General features: G+C 46.0%; 1 protein-coding gene across 1 annotated transcript in view; it reads right to left on the bottom strand.

Annotated features, from left to right (window-relative positions):
* The window catches only part of SLC15A5 (solute carrier family 15 member 5), a 104,382-nt gene extending 83,391 nt beyond the window's left edge, over positions 1–20,991 (bottom strand). Inside the window, exon 1 of the mRNA XM_063930646.1 lies at positions 20,775–20,991. Coding sequence (XP_063786716.1) covers positions 20,775–20,948 — 174 coding nt within the window. The 5' untranslated portion in view covers positions 20,949–20,991. The remainder of the gene's footprint in view (positions 1–20,774) is intronic.
* Between the last annotated feature and the right edge of the window lie 2,467 nt (positions 20,992–23,458).

Genomic DNA, 23,458 nt, shown 5'->3' with positions numbered 1-23,458 from the left:
CCTCGAGATGCCGGGATCCCGGTGTTGGTATGATGACGGCAGTCAGGATACCCGTTTCCCAAAATAAACGCCTCCCACTGATCCGTGCACCCCGATCGGTGATAGCGCGATTTTTTTGTTTTCTTTGCCACCAATACTTCCCTCACCGAGGAACGCAGGAAAGAGAGACCCCATCTGGGATTAGACATTCTACCCTATACACGCCTCCAGGAATACCTATCTGCCAAACAATCCCTAACCTTCCCTGAGTGACAGCCCTCAGTCTCACTCTCCCTAGGAGCTTACGCTCACCCGACATACTAATACAACAACGATTACACATGCACATAGGACACACTAATACAACAACGATTACCCATGCACATAGGACACACTAATACAACAACGATTACACCTGCACATAGGACATACTAATACAACAACGATTACACCTGCACATAGGACATACTAATACAACAACGATTACACCTGCACATAGGACACACTAATACAACAACGATTACACCTGCACATAGGACACACTAATACAACAACGATTACACCTGCACATAGTACACACTAATACAACAACGATTACACCTGCACATAGGACACACTAATACAACGATTACACCTGCACATAGGACATACTAATACAACAACGATTACACCTGCACATAGGACACACTAATACAACAACGATTACACCTGCACATAGGACACACTAATACAACAACGATTACACCTGCACATAGGACATACTAACACAACAACGATTACACCTGCACATAGGACACACTAATACAACAACGATTACACCTGCACATAGGACACACTAATACAACAACGATTACACCTGCACATAGGACACACTAATACAACAACGATTACCCATGCACATAGGACACACTAATACAACAACGATTACACCTGCACATAGGACATACTAATACAACAACGATTACACCTGCACATAGTACACACTAATACAACAACGATTACACCTGCACATAGGACATACTAACACAACAACGATTACACCTGCACATAGGACACACTAATACAACAATGATTACACCTGCACATAGGACACACTAATACAACAACGATTACACCTGCACATAGGACACACTAATACAACAACGATTACACCTGCACATAGGACATACTAATACAACGATTACACCTGCACATAGGACACACTAATACAACAATGATTACACCTGCACATAGGACACACTAATACAACAACGATTACACCTGCACATAGGACACACTAATACAACAACGATTACACCTGCACATAGGACACACTAATACAACAACGATTACACCTGCACATAGGACATACTAATACAACGATTACACCTGCACATAGGACACACTAATACAACAATGATTACACCTGCACATAGGACACACTAATACAACAATGATTACACCTGCACATAGGACATACTAATACAACAATGATAACACACGCACATAGGACACACTAATACAACAACGATTACACCTGCACATAGGACATACTAATACAACAATGATAACACACGCACATAGGACACACTAATACAACAACGATTACACCTGCACATAGGACATACTAATACAACAATGATAACACACGCACATAGGACATACTAATACAACAACGATTACACCTGCACATAGGACACACTAATACAACAACGATTACACCTGCACATAGGACACACTAATACAACAACGATTACACCTGCACATAGGACATACTAATACAACAACGATTACACCTGCACATAGGACATACTAACACAACAACGATTACACCTGCACATAGGACACACTAATACAACAATGATTACACCTGCACATAGGACACACTAATACAACAACGATTACACCTGCACATAGGACATACTAATACAACGATTACACCTGCACATAGGACACACTAATACAACAATGATTACACCTGCACATAGGACACACTAATACAACAACGATTACACCTGCACATAGGACACACTAATACAACAACGATTACACCTGCACATAGGACACACTAATACAACAATGATTACACCTGCACATAGGACACACTAATACAACAACGATTACACCTGCACATAGGACACACTAATACAACGATTACACATGCACATAGGACACACTAATACAACAATGATTACACCTGCACATAGGACACACTAATACAACAACGATTACACCTGCACATAGGACATACTAATACAACAACGATTACACCTGCACATAGGACATACTAACACAACAACGATTACACCTGCACATAGGACATACTAACACAACAACGATTACACCTGCACATAGGACACACTAATACAACAATGATAACACACGCACATAGGACATACTAATACAACAACGATTACACCTGCACATAGGACACACTAATACAACAACGATTACACCTGCACAAAGGACACACTAATACAACAACGATTACACCTGCACATAGGACACACTAATACAACAACGATTACACCTGCACATAGGACACACTAATACAACGATTACACCTGCACATAGGACATACTAATACAACAACGATTACACCTGCACATAGGACATACTAATACAACAACGATTACACCAGCACATAGGACACACTAATACAACAACGATTACACCTGCACATAGGACACACTAATACAACAACGATTACACCTGCACAAAGTACACACTAATACAACAACGATTACACCTGCACATAGGACACACTAATACAACAACGATTACACATGCACATAGGACACACTAATACAGCAACGATTACACCTGCACATAGGACACACTAATACAACAACGATTACACCTGCACATAGTACACACTAATACAACAACGATTACACCTGCACATAGTACACACTAATACAAAAACGATTACACCTGCACATAGGACACACTAATACAACAACGATTACACATGCACATAGGACACACTAATACAGCAACGATTACCCATGCACATAGGACACACTAATACAACAACGACTACACCTGCACATAGGACACACTAATACAACGATTACACCTGCACATAGGACACACTAATACAACAACGATTACACCTGCACATAGGACATACTAATACAACAACGATTACACCTGCACATAGGACACACTAATACAGCAACGATTACACCTGCACATAGGACACACTAATACAACAACGATTACACCTGCACATAGGACACACTAATACAACAACAATTACACCTGCACATAGGACACACTAATACAACAACTATTACACCTGCACATAGGACACACTAATACAACAACGATTACACCTGCACATAGGACACACTAATACAACAACGATTACACATGCACATAGGACACAATAATGCAACAACGATTACACCTGCACATAGGACACACTAATACAACAACGATTACACCTGCACATAGGACACACTAATACAGCAACGATTACACCTGCACATAGGACATACTAATACAACGATTACACCTGCACATAGGACATACTAATACAACAACGATTACACCTGCACATAGGACACACTAATACAACAACGATTACACCTGCACATAGGACACACTAATACAACGATTACACCTGCACATAGGACACACTAATACAACAACGATTACACCTGCACATAGGACACACTAATACAACGATTACACCTGCACATACAGTAGGACACACTAATACAACAATAATCACACATGCATATAGGGCGCCAGAGGCTATTAGAGACCCCGAAATACTGAACTCAACTGAATGCAATAGTATGTACTGATCTAGCACTGCCTAACCTATGTGTGACCACAACCTCACAACACATACAACTAACAATACAGTGACCACAACCTCACAACACATACAACTAACAATACAGTGACCACAACCTCACAACACATACAGTACAACTAACATTACAGTGACCACAACCTCACAACACATACAGTACAACTAACATTACAGTGACCACAACCTCACAACACATACAACTAACATTACAGTGACCACAACCTCACAACACATACAGTACAACTAACATTACAGTGACCACAACCTCACAACACATACAGTACAACTAACATTACAGTGACCACAACCTCACAACACATACAACTAACATTACAGTGACCACAACCTCACAACACATACAGTACAACTAACATTACAGTGACCACAGCCTCACAACACATACAGTACAACTAACATTACAGTGACCACAACCTCACAACACATACAACTAACATTACAGTGACCACAACCTCACAACACATACAGTACAACTAACATTACAGTGACCACAACCTCACAACACATACAGTACAACTAACATTACAGTGACCACAACCTCACAACACATACCGTACAACTAACATTACAGTGACCACAACCTCACAACACATACAGTACAACTAACATTACAGTGACCACAACCTCACAACACATACAGTACAACTAACATTACAGTGACCACAACCTCACAACACATACAGTACAACTAACATTACAGTGACCACAACCTCACAACACATACAGTACAGCTAACATTACAGTGACCACAACCTCACAACACATACAACTAACATTACAGTGACCACAACCTCACAACACATACAACTAACATTACAGTGACCACAACCTCACAACAGATACAGCTAACATTACAGTGACCACAACCTCACAACACATACAGTACAACTAGCATTACAGTGAGCACAACCTCACAACACATACCGTACAACTAACATTACAGTGACCACAACCTCACAACACATACAACTAACATTACAGTGACCACAACCTCACAACACATACAACTAACATTACAGTGACCACAACCTCACAACACATACAGTACAACTAACATTTCAGTGACCACAACCTCACAACACATACAGTACAACTAACATTACAGTGACCACAACCTCACAACACATACAACTAACATTACAGTGACCACAACCTCACAACACATACAGTACAACTAACATTACAGTGTCCACAACCTCACAACACATACAGTACAACTAACAATACAGTGACCACAACCTCACAACACATACAGTACAACTAACATTACAGTGACCACAACCTCACAACACATACAACTAACATTACAGTGACCACAACCTCACAACACATACAACTAGCATTACAGTGAGCACAACCTCACAACACATACAGTACAACTAGCATTACAGTGAGCACAACCTCACAACACATACCGTACAACTAACATTACAGTGACCACAACCTCACAACACATACAACTAACATTACAGTGACCACAACCTCACAACACATACAGTACAACTAACATTACAGTGACCACAACCTCACAACACATACAGTACAACTAACATTACAGTGACCACAACCTCACAACACATACAGTACAACTAACATTACAGTGACCACAACCTCACAACACATACAGTACAACTAACATTACAGTGACCACAACCTCACAACACATACAGTACAACTAACATTACAGTGACCACAACCTCACAACACATACAGTACAACTAACATTACAGTGACCACAACCTCACAACACATACAACTAACATTACAGTGACCACAACCTCACAACACATACAACTAACATTACAGTGATCACAACCTCACAACACATACAGTACAACTAGCATTACAGTGAGCACAACCTCACAACACATACAACTAACATTACAGTGACCACAACCTCACAACACATACAACTAACATTACAGTGACCACAACCTCACAACACATACAGTACAACTAACATTACAGTGACCACAACCTCACAACACATACAGTACAACTAACATTACAGTGACCACAACCTCACAACACATACAACTAACATTACAGTGACCACAACCTCACAACACATACAGTACAACTAACATTACAGTGACCACAGCCTCACAACACATACAGTACAACTAACATTACAGTGACCACAACCTCACAACACATACAACTAACATTACAGTGACCACAACCTCACAACACATACAGTACAACTAACATTACAGTGACCACAACCTCACAACACATACAGTACAACTAACATTACAGTGACCACAACCTCACAACACATACCGTACAACTAACATTACAGTGACCACAACCTCACAACACATACAGTACAACTAACATTACAGTGACCACAACCTCACAACACATACAGTACAACTAACATTACAGTGACCACAACCTCACAACACATACAGTACAACTAACATTACAGTGACCACAACCTCACAACACATACAGTACAACTAACATTACAGTGACCACAACCTCACAACACGTACAACTAACATTACAGTGACCACAACCTCACAACACATACAACTAACATTACAGTGACCACAACCTCACAACAGATACAGCTAACATTACAGTGACCACAACCTCACAACACATACAGTACAACTAGCACTACAGTGAGCACAACCTCACAACACATACCGTACAACTAACATTACAGTGACCACAACCTCACAACACATACAACTAACATTACAGTGACCACAACCTCACAACACATACAACTAACATTACAGTGACCACAACCTCACAACACATACAGTACAACTAACATTTCAGTGACCACAACCTCACAACACATACAGTACAACTAACATTACAGTGACCACAACCTCACAACACATACAACTAACATTACAGTGACCACAACCTCACAACACATACAGTACAACTAACATTACAGTGTCCACAACCTCACAACACATACAGTACAACTAACAATACAGTGACCACAACCTCACAACACATACAGTACAACTAACATTACAGTGACCACAACCTCACAACACATACAACTAACATTACAGTGACCACAACCTCACAACACATACAACTAACATTACAGTGACCACAACCTCACAACACATACAGTACAACTAGCATTACAGTGAGCACAACCTCACAACACATACCGTACAACTAACATTACAGTGACCACAACCTCACAACACATACAACTAACATTACAGTGACCACAACCTCACAACACATACAGTACAACTAACATTACAGTGACCACAACCTCACAACACATACAGTACAACTAACATTACAGTGACCACAACCTCACAACACATACAGTACAACTAACATTACAGTGACCACAACCTCACAACACATACAGTACAACTAACATTACAGTGACCACAACCTCACAACACATACAGTACAACTAACATTACAGTGACCACAACCTCACAACACATACAGTACAACTAACATTACAGTGACCACAACCTCACAACACATACAGTACAACTAACATTACAGTGACCACAACCTCACAACACATACAACTAACATTACAGTGACCACAACCTCACAACACATACAACTAACATTACAGTGATCACAACCTCACAACACATACAGTACAACTAGCATTACAGTGAGCACAACCTCACAACACATACCGTACAACTAACATTACAGTGACCACAACCTCACAACACATACAACTAACATTACAGTGACCACAACCTCACAACACATACAACTAACATTACAGTGACCACAACCTCACAACACATACAACTAACATTACAGTGACCACAACCTCACAACACGTACAACTAACATTACAGTGACCACAACCTCACAACACATACAACTAACATTACAGTGACCACAACCTCACAACACATACAACTAACATTACAGTGACCACAACCTCACAACACATACAACTAACATTACAGTGACCACAACCTCACAACACATACAACTAACATTACAGTGAGGGCTGGTTCTAGACCTTGTGGTGCCCAGGGCGAAAGTTTCCTGTGGGGCTCTCTCCCCCGCAGGTAAAATAGAGTTGGTGCGCGCCGAAGGGGTGTGGCTTCTTCATAGGTAAAGGGCTTGCCCACTGTTTTCCCCCTGTACTTGTGCCCCTCTGTAGCTGTGCCCCCAGTAGTTGTGACCCCAGTAGATTTGCCCCTGTAGCTGTGACCCCCCAGTAGATTTGCCCCCAGCAGCTGTGCCCCCAGTAGATTTGCCCCCAGCAGCTGTGCCCCCAGTAGATTTGCCCCTAGTAGATTTGCCCCCTGTAGTAGTGCCCCCAGTAGCTGTGACCCCAGCAATATTGCCCCCTCCTGTAGCTGTGCCCCCAGTAGTAGTGCCCTCAGCAGTTGTGCCCCCTGTAGTAGTGCTCCCAGTAGTAGTGCCCTCAGCAGTTGTGCCCCCTGTAGTAGTGCTCCCAGTAGTAGTGCCCTCAGCAGTTGTGCCCCCTGTAGTAGTCCTCCCAGTAGTAGTGCCCTCAGCAGTTGTGCCCCCTGTAGTAGTGCTCCCAGTAGTAGTGCCCTCAGAAGTTGTGCCCCCTGTAGTAGTGCTCCCAGTAGTAGTGCCCTCAGCAGTTGTGCCCCCTGTAGTAGTGCTCCCAGTAGTAGTGCCCTCAGCAGTTGTGCCCCCTGTAGTAGTGCTCCCAGTAGAAGTGCCCTCAGAAGTTGTGCCCCCTGTAGTAGTGCTCCCAGTAGTAGTGCCCTCAGAAGTTGTGCCCCTTGTAGTAGTGCTCCCAGTAGTAGTGCCCTCAGAAGTTGTGCCCCCTGTAGTAGTGCTCCCAGTAGTAGTGCCCTCAGCAGTTGTGCCCCCTGTAGTAGTGCTCCCAGTAGTAGTGCCCTCAGCAGTTGTGCCCCCTGTAGTAGTGATCCCAGTAGTAGTGCCCTCAGCAGTTGTGCCCCCTGTAGTAGTGCTCCCAGTAGTAGTGCCCTCAGAAGTTGTGCCCCCTGTAGTAGTGCTCCCAGTAGTAGTGCCCTCAGCAGTTGTGCCCCCTGTAGTAGTGCCCCCAGTAGCTGTGACCCCAGCAACAGTGCCCCCTGTAGCTGTGCCCCCAGTAGTAGTGCCCTCAGCAGTTGTGCCCCCAGTCGCAGTGCCCCCAGTAGTAGTGCCCTCAGCAGTTGTGCCCTCTGTAGCAGTGCCCCCTGTAGTTGTGACCCCTGTAGCGCCGCTTACAAACACACAAAAAAACACAAAAAAACCCACAATACTTACCAGCCCCGCTCCTGCTTCCCGATCGCTGCTGCGCTGTCCTCCGTCTCCGGCCGCCGACTCCTCTGTATGGCAGAACCGTCATGACATCTCTCCCATAGCAGCGCCGCACAGACACTAGAGGTCAATTATGACCTCTAGTGTCTGTCAGTGGAGCCACCTGCAGAGGGAACCTACACAGCCCACGGCGCCTGCTGCAGCCGGGAGAGGGGAGCGGGGATCAGTAGCGGCTCCTGCCAGGGCGGCGGCAGCGCCCTCGGGACAGCGACGCCCTAGGCAAAAAGCCTGCTTGCCCGTGGCAAGAGCCTCTACTAATTACAGTGACCACAACCTCACAACACATACAACTAACATTACAGTGACCACAACCTCACAACACATACAACTAAAATTGCAGTGACCACAACTTCGCAACACATACAACTAACATTACAGTGATCACAACCTCACAACACATACAACTAACATTGCAGTGACCACAACTTCGCAACACATACAACTAACATTACAGTGACCACAACACATACATTGCAGTGACCACAACCTCACAATACAGTGACCACAACCTCACAACACATACAACTAACATTACAGTGACCACAACCTCACAACACATACAACTAAAATTGCAGTGACCACAACTTCGCAACACATACAACTAACATTACAGCGACCACAACCTCACAACACATACAACTAACATTACAGTGACCACAACCTCACAACACATACAACATTACAGTGACCACAACCTCACAACACATACAACTAACATTACAGTGACCACAACCTCACAACACATACAACTAACATTGCAGTGACCACAACTTCGCAACACATACAACTAACATTACAGTGACCACAACACATACATTGCAGTGACCACAACCTCACAATACAGTGACCACAACCTCACAACACATACAACTAACATTACAGTGACCACAACCTCACAACACATACAACTAAAATTGCAGTGACCACAACTTCGCAACACATACAACTAACATTACAGTGACCACAACACATACATTGCAGTGGCCACAACCTCACAATACAGTGACCACAACCTCACAACACAGTGACCACAACCTCACAACACATACAACATTACAGTGACCACAACCTCACTACACGTACAACTAACATTACAGTGACCACAACCTCACAGTACTCACCCTAAATACTACCCCTACCTCCAGGACATAACCGAAACCTGACCTACCACCTGGCCCCTGGAACATGTCCTACCCCACAGCCTCCCCGATATACAGCATCCCCCCCAGGCCAGAGACACACACTACCTTACAACAACACCCCACACCACCCCAGCCCCAGGGACTTCCACCACTCACCATGCCCCCCCATTCCCAGGTACATACACTGCCCAGCCCCATGGCCCACTAGACACAGTACCCCCCCAACCCTGGGACTTACACTATCCACCCCCAAGGAACATACAGATCCCCACCTTACCCCCTGGTCACCTAAACACAGTGCCACCCCAACCCAGGGACATACACTATTCACCCTATTCTTTTCCTGTGGAGGCTAACGTGTTTTAATTTTTCCAGTAGGGGTCAATGTGTTTTTTTCCCTGTCGGGGGTCAATGAGTTTGTTTTTCTTTTCTTTTCCTTGTGGGGGCCAATGTTTTTTATTTTTTGGTATAGTGGCTAATATGTTTTTTGTTTCTCCTTTCAGGAGTCAGTGGTTTTTTTTCCTTACCTATGGGGGCCAATGTGTTTGTTTTTTGTCTGTGGGGACTAATGTGTTTGTTTTTTTTCTTGTTGAGGCCAATTTTTTTGTTTTTATTCCCTGTGGGAGCAGATTTCTTTTTATCCATCTCCTGTAATGGTCAATGTGTTTTATTTTTTCCCCTGTATGGGCTAATGTGCGTGTGTTTTATTTTTTTCTTTACTGTCGGGTGAAAGGGGGGGGGGGGGGGGGGGGAGTGTAATGTATTTGTTTGCTTTTTCCTGTGGTGGCCAATAGTTTTTTTTTCCTCCTATTGAGGCTAATATGTTTTTTTTCTCTGTTTATTCTTCTGTGGGGGTCAGTGTGTGTGGTTTTTCCTGTGGTGGAAAAATAGGATTTTGGTACCTACCGGTAAATCCTTTTCTCGTAGTCCGTAGAGGATGCTGGGGTCCACATTAGTACCATGGGGTATAGACGGGTCCACCAGGAGCCATTGGCACTTTAAGAGTTTTAGAGTGTGGGCAGGCTCCTCCCTCTGTGCTCCTCTTACCAGACTCAGTCTAGAAACTGTGCCCAAGGAGACAACATACCTTGAGAGAAGGATTATACACAGATAGTGGTGAGATTCATACCAGCTCACACATACAAGGCACGTCAAGACAACTAGCTTGAACTACTCAGCAACAGCTGAAACATTACTTACCAAGTAACAATGCAGTACTCAACTAAACGAAGGGGTACTGAACGAAATAACACTTGCCGGAAAACGAAGCACTGGTCTGGCGCCCAGCATCCTCTACGGACTACGAGAAAAGGATTTACCGGTAGGTACCAGAATCCTATTTTCTCTTACATCCTAGAAGATGCTGGGGACCACATTAGTACCATGGGGATGTACCAAAGCTCCCAGAATGGGAGGGAGAACGCGGAGGCTCCTGCAGAACTGATTGACTGAACTTCAGATCATCAGAGGCCAAAGTATCGAACTTGTAGAACTTTGCAAACGTGTTCGACCCAGACCAAGTTGCAGCTCGGCAAAGTTGTAACGCTGAGACACCCCGGGCAGCCACCCAGGAAGAACCCACCTAACGAGTAGAGTGGTCCTTAACAGATTTTGGACACGGCAGTCCTGCCGTAGAATAAACGTGCTGGATAGTGAATCTGATCCAGTGAGAGATCGTCTGCTTAGAAGCAGGACACCCAATTTTCTTGGGATCATACAGGACAAACAGAGAGTCTGACTTTCTGTGATGAGAAGTTCTCTTCACATATATCTTCAGAGCCCTTTATGACATCCAAGGACTTTGAAGTAATTGAGGAGTCAGTAGCCACTGGCACCACAATAGGTTGGTTGATATGAAATGCTGACACAACCTTCGGAAGAAACTGCTGATGAGTCCGGAGCTCAGCTCTATCTTCGTGGAAGATCAAGTAAGGGCTTTCACAGGATAAATCCCCAGCTCGGACACACGTCTAGCAGAAGCCAAGGCCAACAAAGTGACCGCCTTCCATGTAAGAAATTTGAGCTCTACCTCCTGTAGAGGTTCAAATGAATCCGATCGGAGGAACTGCAACACCACGTTAAGGTACCAAGGCGCCGTAGGCGGTACAAAGGGAGGTTGGATATGCAGAACTCCCTTCAAAAAGGTCTGAACCTCAGTGAGGGCAGCCAATTGTTTCTGAAAGAAAATGGATAGGGCTGAAATCTGGACCTTCAGAGATCCCAACTGCAGACCCATATCCACTCCTGCTTGCAGGAAGAGGAGGAAACATCCCAGTTGAAACTCCAACGTAGGAAACTTCTTGGACTCACACCAAGAGATATATTTCTTCCAAATACGATGGTAATGTTTAGACGTTACCCCTTTCCTAGCCTGTATGAGGGTAGGAATAACCTTCTTATGAATGCCCTTCCGAGCAAGAATCAGGCGCTCAACTTCCATGCCATTAAACGTAGCCACGGTAAGTCTTGATAGGCGAACAGCCCCTGCTGCAGCAGGTCTTCCCAAAGAGGAAGAGGCCTTGGCTCTTCATATAGTAGATTCAGAAGATCCGCGTACCAAGCCCTTCTTGGCCAGTCTGGGGCAATGAGGATCGCTTGAACCCTTGTTCTCCTTATGAGCTTTAGGATTCTTGGGATGAATGGAAATGGTGGAAACATGTACACTGACTGGAACACCCACGGAGACACCAGGGCGTCCACTGCCACTGCCTGTGGGTCCCTTAACCTGGAACAATAACGCCGAAGCTAATTGTTGAGACAAGAGGCCATCATGTCTATTTGGGGTAGGCCCCAAAGATCTGTTATTTCCTTGAACACCTCCGGATGGAGTCCCCACTCTCCTGGATGGAGATCGTGTCTGCTGAGGAAGTCTGCTTCCCAGTTGTCTACTCCCGGAATGAAGATGGCTGACAGCACCAACGCGTGCTTTTCTGTCTAGAGGAGTATTCTTGTCACCTCCGACATTGCCGCTCTGCTCTTCGCTCCGCCCTGTCGGTTTATGTAAGCCACTGTTGTTACGTTGTCTGACTGCACTTGAATAGCCCGATTTCTTAGAAGAGGGGCCGCCTGAAGAAGACCTTTGTAGACGGCTCTTAGTTCCAGAATGTTGATGGGCAGGCCGGCTTCCAGGCTTGACCACCTTCCTTGGAAGTTGTTAGCAGGACCCAGTCCTGAATCCCGAACCTGCGGCCTTCCAGGAGGTGAGGCAATTGGAGCCACCAGAGGAGTGAAATCCTGGCCCTTGGCGACAGACGAATTCTCTGATGCATGTGGAGGCGAGATCCTGACCACTTGTCCAGGAGATCCAGTCGGAAGGTCCGAGCGTGGAACCTCCCATACTGGAGGGCCTCGTAAGAGGCCACCATCTTTCCCAATAGGCGAATGCAAAGATGAACCGACACCCGGGGTGGCTTCAAGACATCCCGGACCATGGATTGGATCACCAACGCCTTTTTCTGCGGAAGAAACACCCGTTGCACTTCCATATCCAGGATCATTCCCAGAAATGACAATCTCTGGGTTGGTTACAAATGTGACTTTGGAAAATTCAGAATCCAACCGTGACTCTGGAGCAGTCGCATTGTGAGAACAATGGATTGCAGTAGCTTCTCCTTGGACGATGCCTTTATCAGGAGATCATCCAGATATGGAATGATGTTCACACCCTGATTGCGGAGGAGTATCATCATTTCCGCCATCACCTTGGTAAATACCCACGGTGCTGTGGAGAGGCCGAATGGCAGAGCCTGGAACTGAAAATAACAGTCCAGCAATGCGAATCGGAGATAAGCCTGATGCGGCAGCCAGATCGGAATGTGAAGGTACGCATCCTTGATATCCAGTGATTCCAGGAATTCCCCCTCTTCTAGACCTGATATCACCACCCTGAGAGGCTCCATCTTGATCTCCTTTAGAAAGGGGTTCAATGATTTTAGGTTCAGAATGGGCCTGACCGAACCATCCGGTTTCGGTACCACAAAAAGGTTCGAATAGTAACCATTGTTCAGCATGTGAGGTGGCACTGGCACAACGACCTGTGCCTCCACCAGCTTTTGGACAGCGTCCTGAAGCACTGCGCTGTCCTCCAACAGAGTTGGTAAGCCCGCCTTGAAAAAGCGATGAGGAGGGAGACTTTGAAATTCCAGCCTGTATCCCTGAGACACAATATCTACTACCCAGGGATCCAGGCCGGACAACACCCAGACATGACTAAAATGTCTGAGTCTCGCTCCTACTGGCCCCACCGCCGGGCCGCGCAGTCCACCGTCATGCGGAGGTCTTTGGTGTACCCGAAGCAGGCTTTTGTTCCTGGAAATCTGCAGCAGCAGGTTTCTTGGACTTAAGCCGACCTCCCTAAAGAAGGTATTGGAAGTTCTGGCCTTTCTAGGCTTGTTAGGCCGAAAGGCCTGCTGCGTAGCTGAGGAGAAGGATTTCTTTGGAGCAGGAGCTGCTGAGGGAAGAAACGGAGACTTACCCGCTGAAGCAGTGGAAATCTACGCGTCTAGAGCTTCCCCAAAGAGAGCCTGACCTGTATAGGGTAGAGACTCCACACTTCTTTTCGATTCCGCGTCGGCCGACCACTGGCGGAGCCATAGTCCCCGACGAGCTGAAACAGACATGGAAGAAATTCCCGCAGCCATGGAACCCAGGTCTTTCATGGATCCTACCATAAAACCTGCAGAATCATGAATGTGGCGTAAATATAATGCAACGTCATCCCTATCCATCATATCCCAATCCTCAAGTAAGGTAGCCGACCACTTTACTATTGCTTTTGCAATCCATGCACTAGCAATAGTGGGATGTAATATGGCCCCTGAAGCAGTGTACATTGATTTAAGTGTGTTATCAATCTTTCTATCTGCTGGCTCCTTTAAGGCGGTAGATCCTGGGACAGGTAAAACCATCTTCTTTGATAGAGGAAAACCACTCTGGATCCCTTGCTGGAATCTGTGCTAAACCAGTGCTAACCTGATTACATGGAATAATGGGGGGATAAATCCTCTGCAGCATATGACGCAGTGTCCCTGGACATAGCTAAAGGAGACCACCAAACACTACACACACACACACACACACACACACACACACACACACACACACACACACTCCACACACACACACACACACACACACACACAGTTCTCCCCCCCAAGAAAGGCAAGAGAGACAGAGATTGGAGCCAACCCACACACAGCGCTTTTACCAAAGGGAAACCCCCTGTCAGCGCTGACTGTGCACCTTAATAGGACACACAGACGTATTACAGCCTCCCCTCCCTTCTACAACCCCCTGGTACCGTGTACTGATAGCTGGAGTTGCTGTGGAGGGACCTGTTCTTCCATCCAGCGCTGTGCAGGCAGGAAAATGGCGCGGGAACGCTGCTAGGTCCGCTCTGAGGAAAAGCTCCGCCCCCTTAATGGTGCTGTCTTCCCGCTCTTCAGGTGATTATTAGAGATGAGCGCCTGAAATTTTTCGGGTTTTGTGTTTTGGTTTTGGGTTCGGTTCCGCGGCCGTGTTTTGGGTTCGAACGCGTTTTGGCAAAACCTCACCGAATTTTTTTTGTCGGATTCGGGTGTGTTTTGGATTCGGGTGTTTTTTTCCAAAAACACTAAAAAACAGCTTAAATCATAGAATTTGGGGGTCATTTTGATCCCAAAGTATTATTAACCTCAAAAACCATAATTTACACTCATTTTCAGTCTATTCTGAATACCTCACACCTCACAATATTATTTTTAGTCCTAAAATTTGCACCGAGGTCGCTGTGTGAGTAAGATAAGCGACCCTAGTGGCCGACACAAACACCGGGCCCATCTAGGAGTGGCACTGCAGTGTCACGCAGGATGTCCCTTCCAAAAAACCCTCCCCAAACAGCACATGACGCAAAGAAAAAAAGAGGCGCAATGAGGTAGCTGTGTGAGTAAGATTAGCGACCCTAGTGGCCGACACAAACACCGGGCCCATCTAGGAGTGGCACTGCAGTGTCACGCAGGATGGCCCTTCCAAAAAACCCTCCCCAAACAGCACATGACGCAAAGAAAAAAAGAGGCGCAATGAGGTAGCTGTGTGAGTAAGATTAGCAGACTGTGTCTGCTGCTAATATATAGACTGGTTGATAAAGAGATAGTATACTCGTAACTAGTATGTATGTATAAAGAAAGAAAAAAAAACCACGGTTAGGTGGTATATACAATTATGGACGGGCTGCCGAGTGCCGACACAGAGGTAGCCACAGCCGTGAACTACTGTACTGTGTCTGCTGCTAATATATAGACTGGTTGATAAAGAGATAGTATACTCGTAACTAGTATGTATGTATAAAGAAAGAAAAAAACCACGGTTAGGTGGTATATACAATTATGGACGGGCTGCCGAGTGCCGACACAGAGGTAGCCACAGCCGTGAACTACTGTACTGTGTCTGCTGCTAATATATAGACTGGTTGATAAAGAGATAGTATACTCGTAACTAGTATGTATGTATAAAGAAAGAAAAAAAAACCACGGTTAGGTGGTATATACAATTATGGACGGGCTGCCGAGTGCCGACACAGAGGTAGCCACAGCCGTGAACTACCGCACTGTACTGTGTCTGCTGCTAATATATAGACTGGTTGATAAAGAGATAGTATACTCGTAACTAGTATGTATGTATAAAGAAAGAAAAAAAAACCACGGTTAGGTGGTATATACAATTATGGACGGGCTGCCGAGTGCCGACACAGAGGTAGCCACAGCCGTGAACTACCGCACTGTACTGTGTCTGCTGCTAATATATAGACTGGTTGATAAAGAGATAGTATACTCGTAACTAGTATGTATGTATAAAGAAAGAAAAAAAAACCACGGTTAGGTGGTATATACAATTATGGACGGGCTGCCGAGTGCCGACACAGAGGTAGCCACAGCCGTGAACTACCGCACTGTACTGTGTCTGCTGCTAATATATAGACTGGTTGATAAAGAGATAGTATACTCGTAACTAGTATGTATGTATGAAGAAAGAAAAAAAAACCACGGTTAGGTCACTGGTATATACAATTATGGACGGGCTGCCGAGTGCCGACACAGAGGTAGCCACAGCCGTGAACTACCGCACTGTACTGTGTCTGCTGCTAATATAGACTGGTTGATAAAGAGATAGTATACTACTAATATTATATACTGGTGGTCAGGTCACTGGTCACTAGTCACACTGGCAGTGGCACTCCTGCAGCAAAAGTGTGCACTGTTTAATTTTAATATAATATTATGTACTCCTGGCTCCTGCTATAACCTATAACTGGCACTGCAGTGCTCCCCAGTCTCCCCCACAATTATAAGCTGTGTGAGCTGAGCAGTCAGACAGATATATATAATATTATATATAGATAATAGATGATGCAGCACACTGGCCTGAGCCTGAGCAGTGCACACAGATATGGTATGTGACTGACTGAGTCACTGTGTGTATCGCTTTTTTCAGGCAGAGAACGGATATATTAAATAAACTGCACTGTGTGTCTGGTGGTCACTCACTATATAATATATTATGTACTCCTGGCTCCTGCTATAACCTATAACTGGCACTGCAGTAGTGCTCCCCAGTCTCCCCCACAATTATAAGCTGTGTGAGCTGAGCAGTCAGACAGATATATATAATATTATATATAGATAATAGATGATGCAGCACACTGGCCTGAGCCTGAGCAGTGCACACAGATATGGTATGTGACTGACTGAGTCACTGTGTGTATCGCTTTTTTCAGGCAGAGAACGGATATATTAAATAAACTGCACTGTGTGTCTGGTGGTCACTCACTATATAATATATTATGTACTCCTGGCTCCTGCTATAACCTATAACTGGCACTGCAGTAGTGCTCCCCAGTCTCCCCCACAATTATAAGCTGTGTGAGCTGAGCAGTCAGACAGATATATAATATATATAGATGATGTCATGCAGCACACTGGCCTGAGCCTGAGCAGTGCACACAGATATGGTATGTGACTGACTGAGTCACTGTGTGTATCGCTTTTTTCAGGCAGAGAACGGATATATTAAATAAACTGCACTGTGTGTCTGGTGGTCACTCACTATATAATATATTATGTACTCCTGGCTCCTGCTATAACCTATAACTGGCACTGCAGTAGTGCTCCCCAGTCTCCCCCACAATTATAAGCTGTGTGAGCTGAGCAGTCAGACAGATATATAATATATATAGATGATGTCATGCAGCACACTGGCCTGAGCCTGAGCAGTGCACACAGATATGGTATGTGACTGACTGAGTCACTGTGTGTATCGCTTTTTTCAGGCAGAGAACGGATATATTAAATAAACTGCACTGTGTGTCTGGTGGTCACTCACTATATAATATATTATGTACTCCTGGCTCCTGCTATAACCTATAACTGGCACTGCAGTAGTGCTCCCCAGTCTCCCCCACAATTATAAGCTGTGTGAGCTGAGCAGTCAGACAGATATATATAATATTATATATAGATAATAGATGATGCAGCACACTGGCCTGAGCCTGAGCAGTGCACACAGATATGGTATGTGACTGAGTCACTGTGTGCTGTGTATCGCTTTTTTCAGGCAGAGAACGGATTATAAATAAAAGTGGTGGTCACTGGTCACTATCAGCAAAACTCTGCACTGTACACTACTGAGTACTCCTAATGCTCCCCAAAATAAGTAAATCAAGTGTCTCTCTAATCTATTCTAATTCTAAACGGAGAGGACGCCAGCCACGTCCTCTCCCTATCAATCTCAATGCACGTGTGAAAATGGCGGCGACGCGCGGCTCCTTATATAGAATCCGAGTCTCGCGATAGAATCCGAGCCTCGCGAGAATCCGACAGCGTCATGATGACGTTCGGGCGCGCTCGGGTTAACCGAGCAAGGCGGGAAGATCCGAGTCGCTCGGACCCGTGAAAAAAAACATGAAGTTCTGGCGGGTTCGGATTCAGAGAAACCGAACCCGCTCATCTCTAGTGATTATACCGGCCTGAGGACTTTTGCTGGCTGAGATCCGCGGACCTCGACAGACTTGCTGACCAGTGTAGGGGGTAAGCGCTGGCCCAGGGCGCCCCTCACAGCGCCGCACAGTTAATACTGTGCTCACTACCCGTTGCCGCCATCTTCACACCTGCCCCCCGCTTGATAGGGGGGTCGGTGACTCACTCACCACTTCTTTAGCTCTGTAAGGGGTCGGAGGCATGCTGCTGGGGCGAGCGGTATCCTGTGGCGGAGAACGATCCGACCCCTCTGGAGCTCAGTGTCCAGTCAACGGAGACAGTGGCTCAGACCCCTCGGGGTGGACACTGCTCCCCTCCTTAGTCCCTCATTGCAGGCAGGCTGTTGCCCACAGCCTCCTGTAAAATAATAAACTCTAAAAATAACTTTAACTAGAAAAGCTCTGTAGAGCTCCCCTAGCTGTGACCGGCTCCTCCGGGCACATTATCTAATCTGAGTCTGGTAGGAGGGGCATAGAGGGAGGAGCCAGCCCACACTCTCAAACTCTTAAAGTGCCAATGGCTCCTGGTGGACCCGTCTATACCCCATGGTACTAATGTGGACCCCAGCATCCTCTAGGACGTAAGAGAAATGTTTTTTGTGTGCAATGTTTTATGTCTATGAGCTGCACGGTGCATGCATCCTGATGGTGTGCGTTCCGAGTTGCAGCACAGATTTATAAGCACGCACCAAGGAGTATATTAGAAATGTGTTGGCCATTCCTAGAGGTTAGCTAATCAGATAGATGTAACATAGCATGAGTGTGCCGGGTATAGAGACACATTGGAGGCCATACGGAGACGGATGATCTGTACCTAGCATAGGGCTGGGGAAAGTTTCCATGGTGTGACCTCTGGTAGCATCTAAAGATGCACTAAGCTTTACTGCAGCGTCTGTAGGCCCGGAAAGTGGGTGTCTCAGCCCTTGCATGTTTAGACACATGGATGTACACCAGAGAAGGGCAGTGTAGCGTCATTAGCCTAAAGTCACGGACGCAACTGCAGCAATAGTCACAAGGAAAGCCGCAACTGCATCCAACCAGAATCAGCCCCATTAGGACTGGTCCATAAATTTCCTAGGCTGCTTTTCCATCCCAATCTGCCCCTGGCTAATCGCATTTCTAAGTACATACCTGATAAGTATGTACTGATAAGTGGCGGGATATACCGCATCGTGGATGAGATGCATATTCCACCCCACCCATAGTGAGGGTCATTGTGGTACCTGGTGAGGCAGCCATCCTGGACCCTCGTTCAGTAGGTAGGAGCATCTGACGATGGAGTTAGCTACTGGAGTCAGATCTGAAAACTTTTATTTTTTAGAACTTGCTAAATAGTACAACGGTGACCATCCTCATACATTGTACGTTGACCGCTACGGCGCGAGTCTTACAGTAACACAGAAGATATCGCCGTTAGAGGCTTCGCTATTTGCTTCATTTAGTTTCCTGTGCTGAATAGCTTAGTAAATAGACCTCATAAGTTACTGAGCAGTGCATTCAGGGGGGCTGCACGGAGAATCTGGGGTCTGAGACTGCGCCAGTCACTCACCTGCGTGATACAAATTCTATACAGGACTTGTAGGATGCACAATGGGAGGAGCCTGGTCAAGGCCTTTGTGTTCTCCACGTAGGACTCGCTGTAGCGGCCTCCATTGTATTCCTTTGCTCGATCTAGCCAGGTGGACACCTGCCCCCCAACATGTCGATAGTGAATACAGCACATCCTTATCGCATTTGCAAACACACCAAGGGTTGTCCGCACAGAACCACCTGCAATGCACAAATAACATAGCGTCAGTCACATGTTCAACGATCAATGGCGAGAGAAGCATGGTGGATGACAGGATGTCCATATAACGTCTTGTGCAAGATGAAGACCTTCACAGGCCCTAAGCACAGCTTGTGGTGCCCCCATATACTGTGTATTTTGCTCCCTCAAAAAAAACCTCAAAGAAAAGTTATGTACAAAATTCTTGCCAAGACCTTTGAAAACCTCCAAATTCTCGCTATGAGATGGACAGCTATGAGACTGCTCGCTATGAGATGGACAGCTAGGAGACTGCTCGCTATGAGATGGACAGCTATGAGACTGCTCGCTATGAGATGGACAGCTAGGAGACTGCTCGCTATGAGATGGACAGCTATGAGACTGCTCGCTATGAGATGGACAGCTATGAGACTGCTCGCTATGAGATGGACAGCTATGAGACTGCTCGCTATGAGATGGACAGCTAGGAGACTGCTCGCTATGAGATGGACAGCTATGAGACTGCTCGCTATGAGATGGACAGCTAGGAGACTGCTCGCTATGAGATGGACAGCTATGAGACTGCTCGCTATGAGATGGACAGCTATGAGACTGCTCGCTATGAGATGGACAGCTAGGAGACTGCTCGCTATGAGATGGACAGCTAGGAGACTGCTCGCTATGAGATGGACAGCTATGAGACTGCTCGCTATGAGATGGACAGCTATGAGACTGCTCGCTATGAGATGGACAGCTATGAGACTGCTCGCTATGAGATGGACAGCTAGGAGACTGCTCACTATGAGATGGACAGCTCTGAGACTGCTCGCTATGAGATGGACAGCTATGAGACTGCTCGCTATGAGATGGACAGCTAGGAGACTGCTCGCTATGAGATGGACAGCTAGGAGACTGCTCGCTATGAGATGGACAGCTAGGAGACTGCTCGCTATGAGATGGACAGCTATGAGACTGCTCGCTATGAGATGGACAGCTAGGAGACTGCTCGCTATGAGATGGACAGCTATGAGACTGCTCGCTATGAGATGGACAGCTATGAGACTGCTCGCTATGAGATGGACAGCTATGAGACTGCTCGCTATGAGATGGACAGCTATGAGACTGCTCGCTATGAGATGGACAGCTATGAGACTGCTCGCTATGAGATGGACAGCTAGGAGACTGCTCGCTATGAGATGGACAGCTATGAGACTGCTCGCTATGAGATGGACAGCTATGAGACTGCTCGCTATGAGATGGACAGCTATGAGACTGCTCGCTATGAGATGGACAGCTATGAGACTGCTCGCTATGAGATGGACAGCTATGAGACTGCTCGCTATGAGATGGACAGCTATGAGACTGCTCGCTATGAGATGGACAGCTATGAGACTGCTCGCTATGAGATGGACAGCTATGAGACTGCTCGCTATGAGATGGACAGCTAGGAGACTGCTCGCTATGAGATGGACAGCTATGAGACTGCTCACTATGAGATGGACAGCTATGAGACTGCTCGCTATGAGATGGACAGCTATGAGACTGCTCGCTATGAGATGGACAGCTATGAGACTGCTCGCTATGAGATGGACAGCTATGAGACTGCTCGCTATGAGATGGACAGCTATGAGACTGCTCGCTATGAGATGGACAGCTATGAGACTGCTCGCTATGAGATGGACAGCTAGGAGACTGCTCGCTATGAGATGGAAAGCTAGGAGACTGCTCGCTATGAGATGGATAGCTAGGGGACTGCTCGCTATGAGATGGATAGCTAGGAGACTGCTCGCTATGAGATGGACAGCTATGAGACTGCTCGCTATGAGATGGACAGCTATGAGACTGCTCGCTATGAGATGGACAGCTATGAGACTGCTCGCTATGAGATGGACAGCTATGAGACTGCTCGCTATGAGATGGACAGCTATGAGACTGCTCGCTATGAGATGGACAGCTATGAGACTGCTCGCTATGAGATGGACAGCTATGAGACTGCTCGCTATGAGATGGACAGCTAGGAGACTGCTCGCTATGAGATGGACAGCTATGAGACTGCTCGCTATGAGATGGACAGCTATGAGACTGCTCGCTATGAGATGGACAGCTATGAGACTGCTCGCTATGAGATGGACAGCTATGAGACTGCTCGCTATGAGATGGACAGCTATGAGACTGCTCGCTATGAGATGGACAGCTATGAGACTGCTCGCTATGAGATGGACAGCTATGAGACTGCTCGCTATGAGATGGACAGCTATGAGACTGCTCGCTATGAGATGGACAGCTATGAGACTGCTCGCTATGAGACGGACAGCTATGAGACTGCTCGCTATGAGACGGACAGCTATGAGACTGCTCGCTATGAGACGGACAGCTATGAGACTGCTCGCTATGAGATGGATAGCTATGAGACGGCTCGCTATGAGATGGATAGCTAGGAAACTGCTCGCTATGAGATGGATAGCTAGGAGACTGCTCGCTATGAG

The sequence above is a fragment of the Pseudophryne corroboree genome, chromosome 6, assembly GCF_028390025.1.
Source record: "Pseudophryne corroboree isolate aPseCor3 chromosome 6, aPseCor3.hap2, whole genome shotgun sequence".
NCBI classification, from domain to species: Eukaryota; Metazoa; Chordata; class Amphibia; order Anura; family Myobatrachidae; genus Pseudophryne; species Pseudophryne corroboree.
Note: the sequence above shows the minus strand (reverse complement) of the source record. Positions and strands in the feature narration are given on the sequence as shown.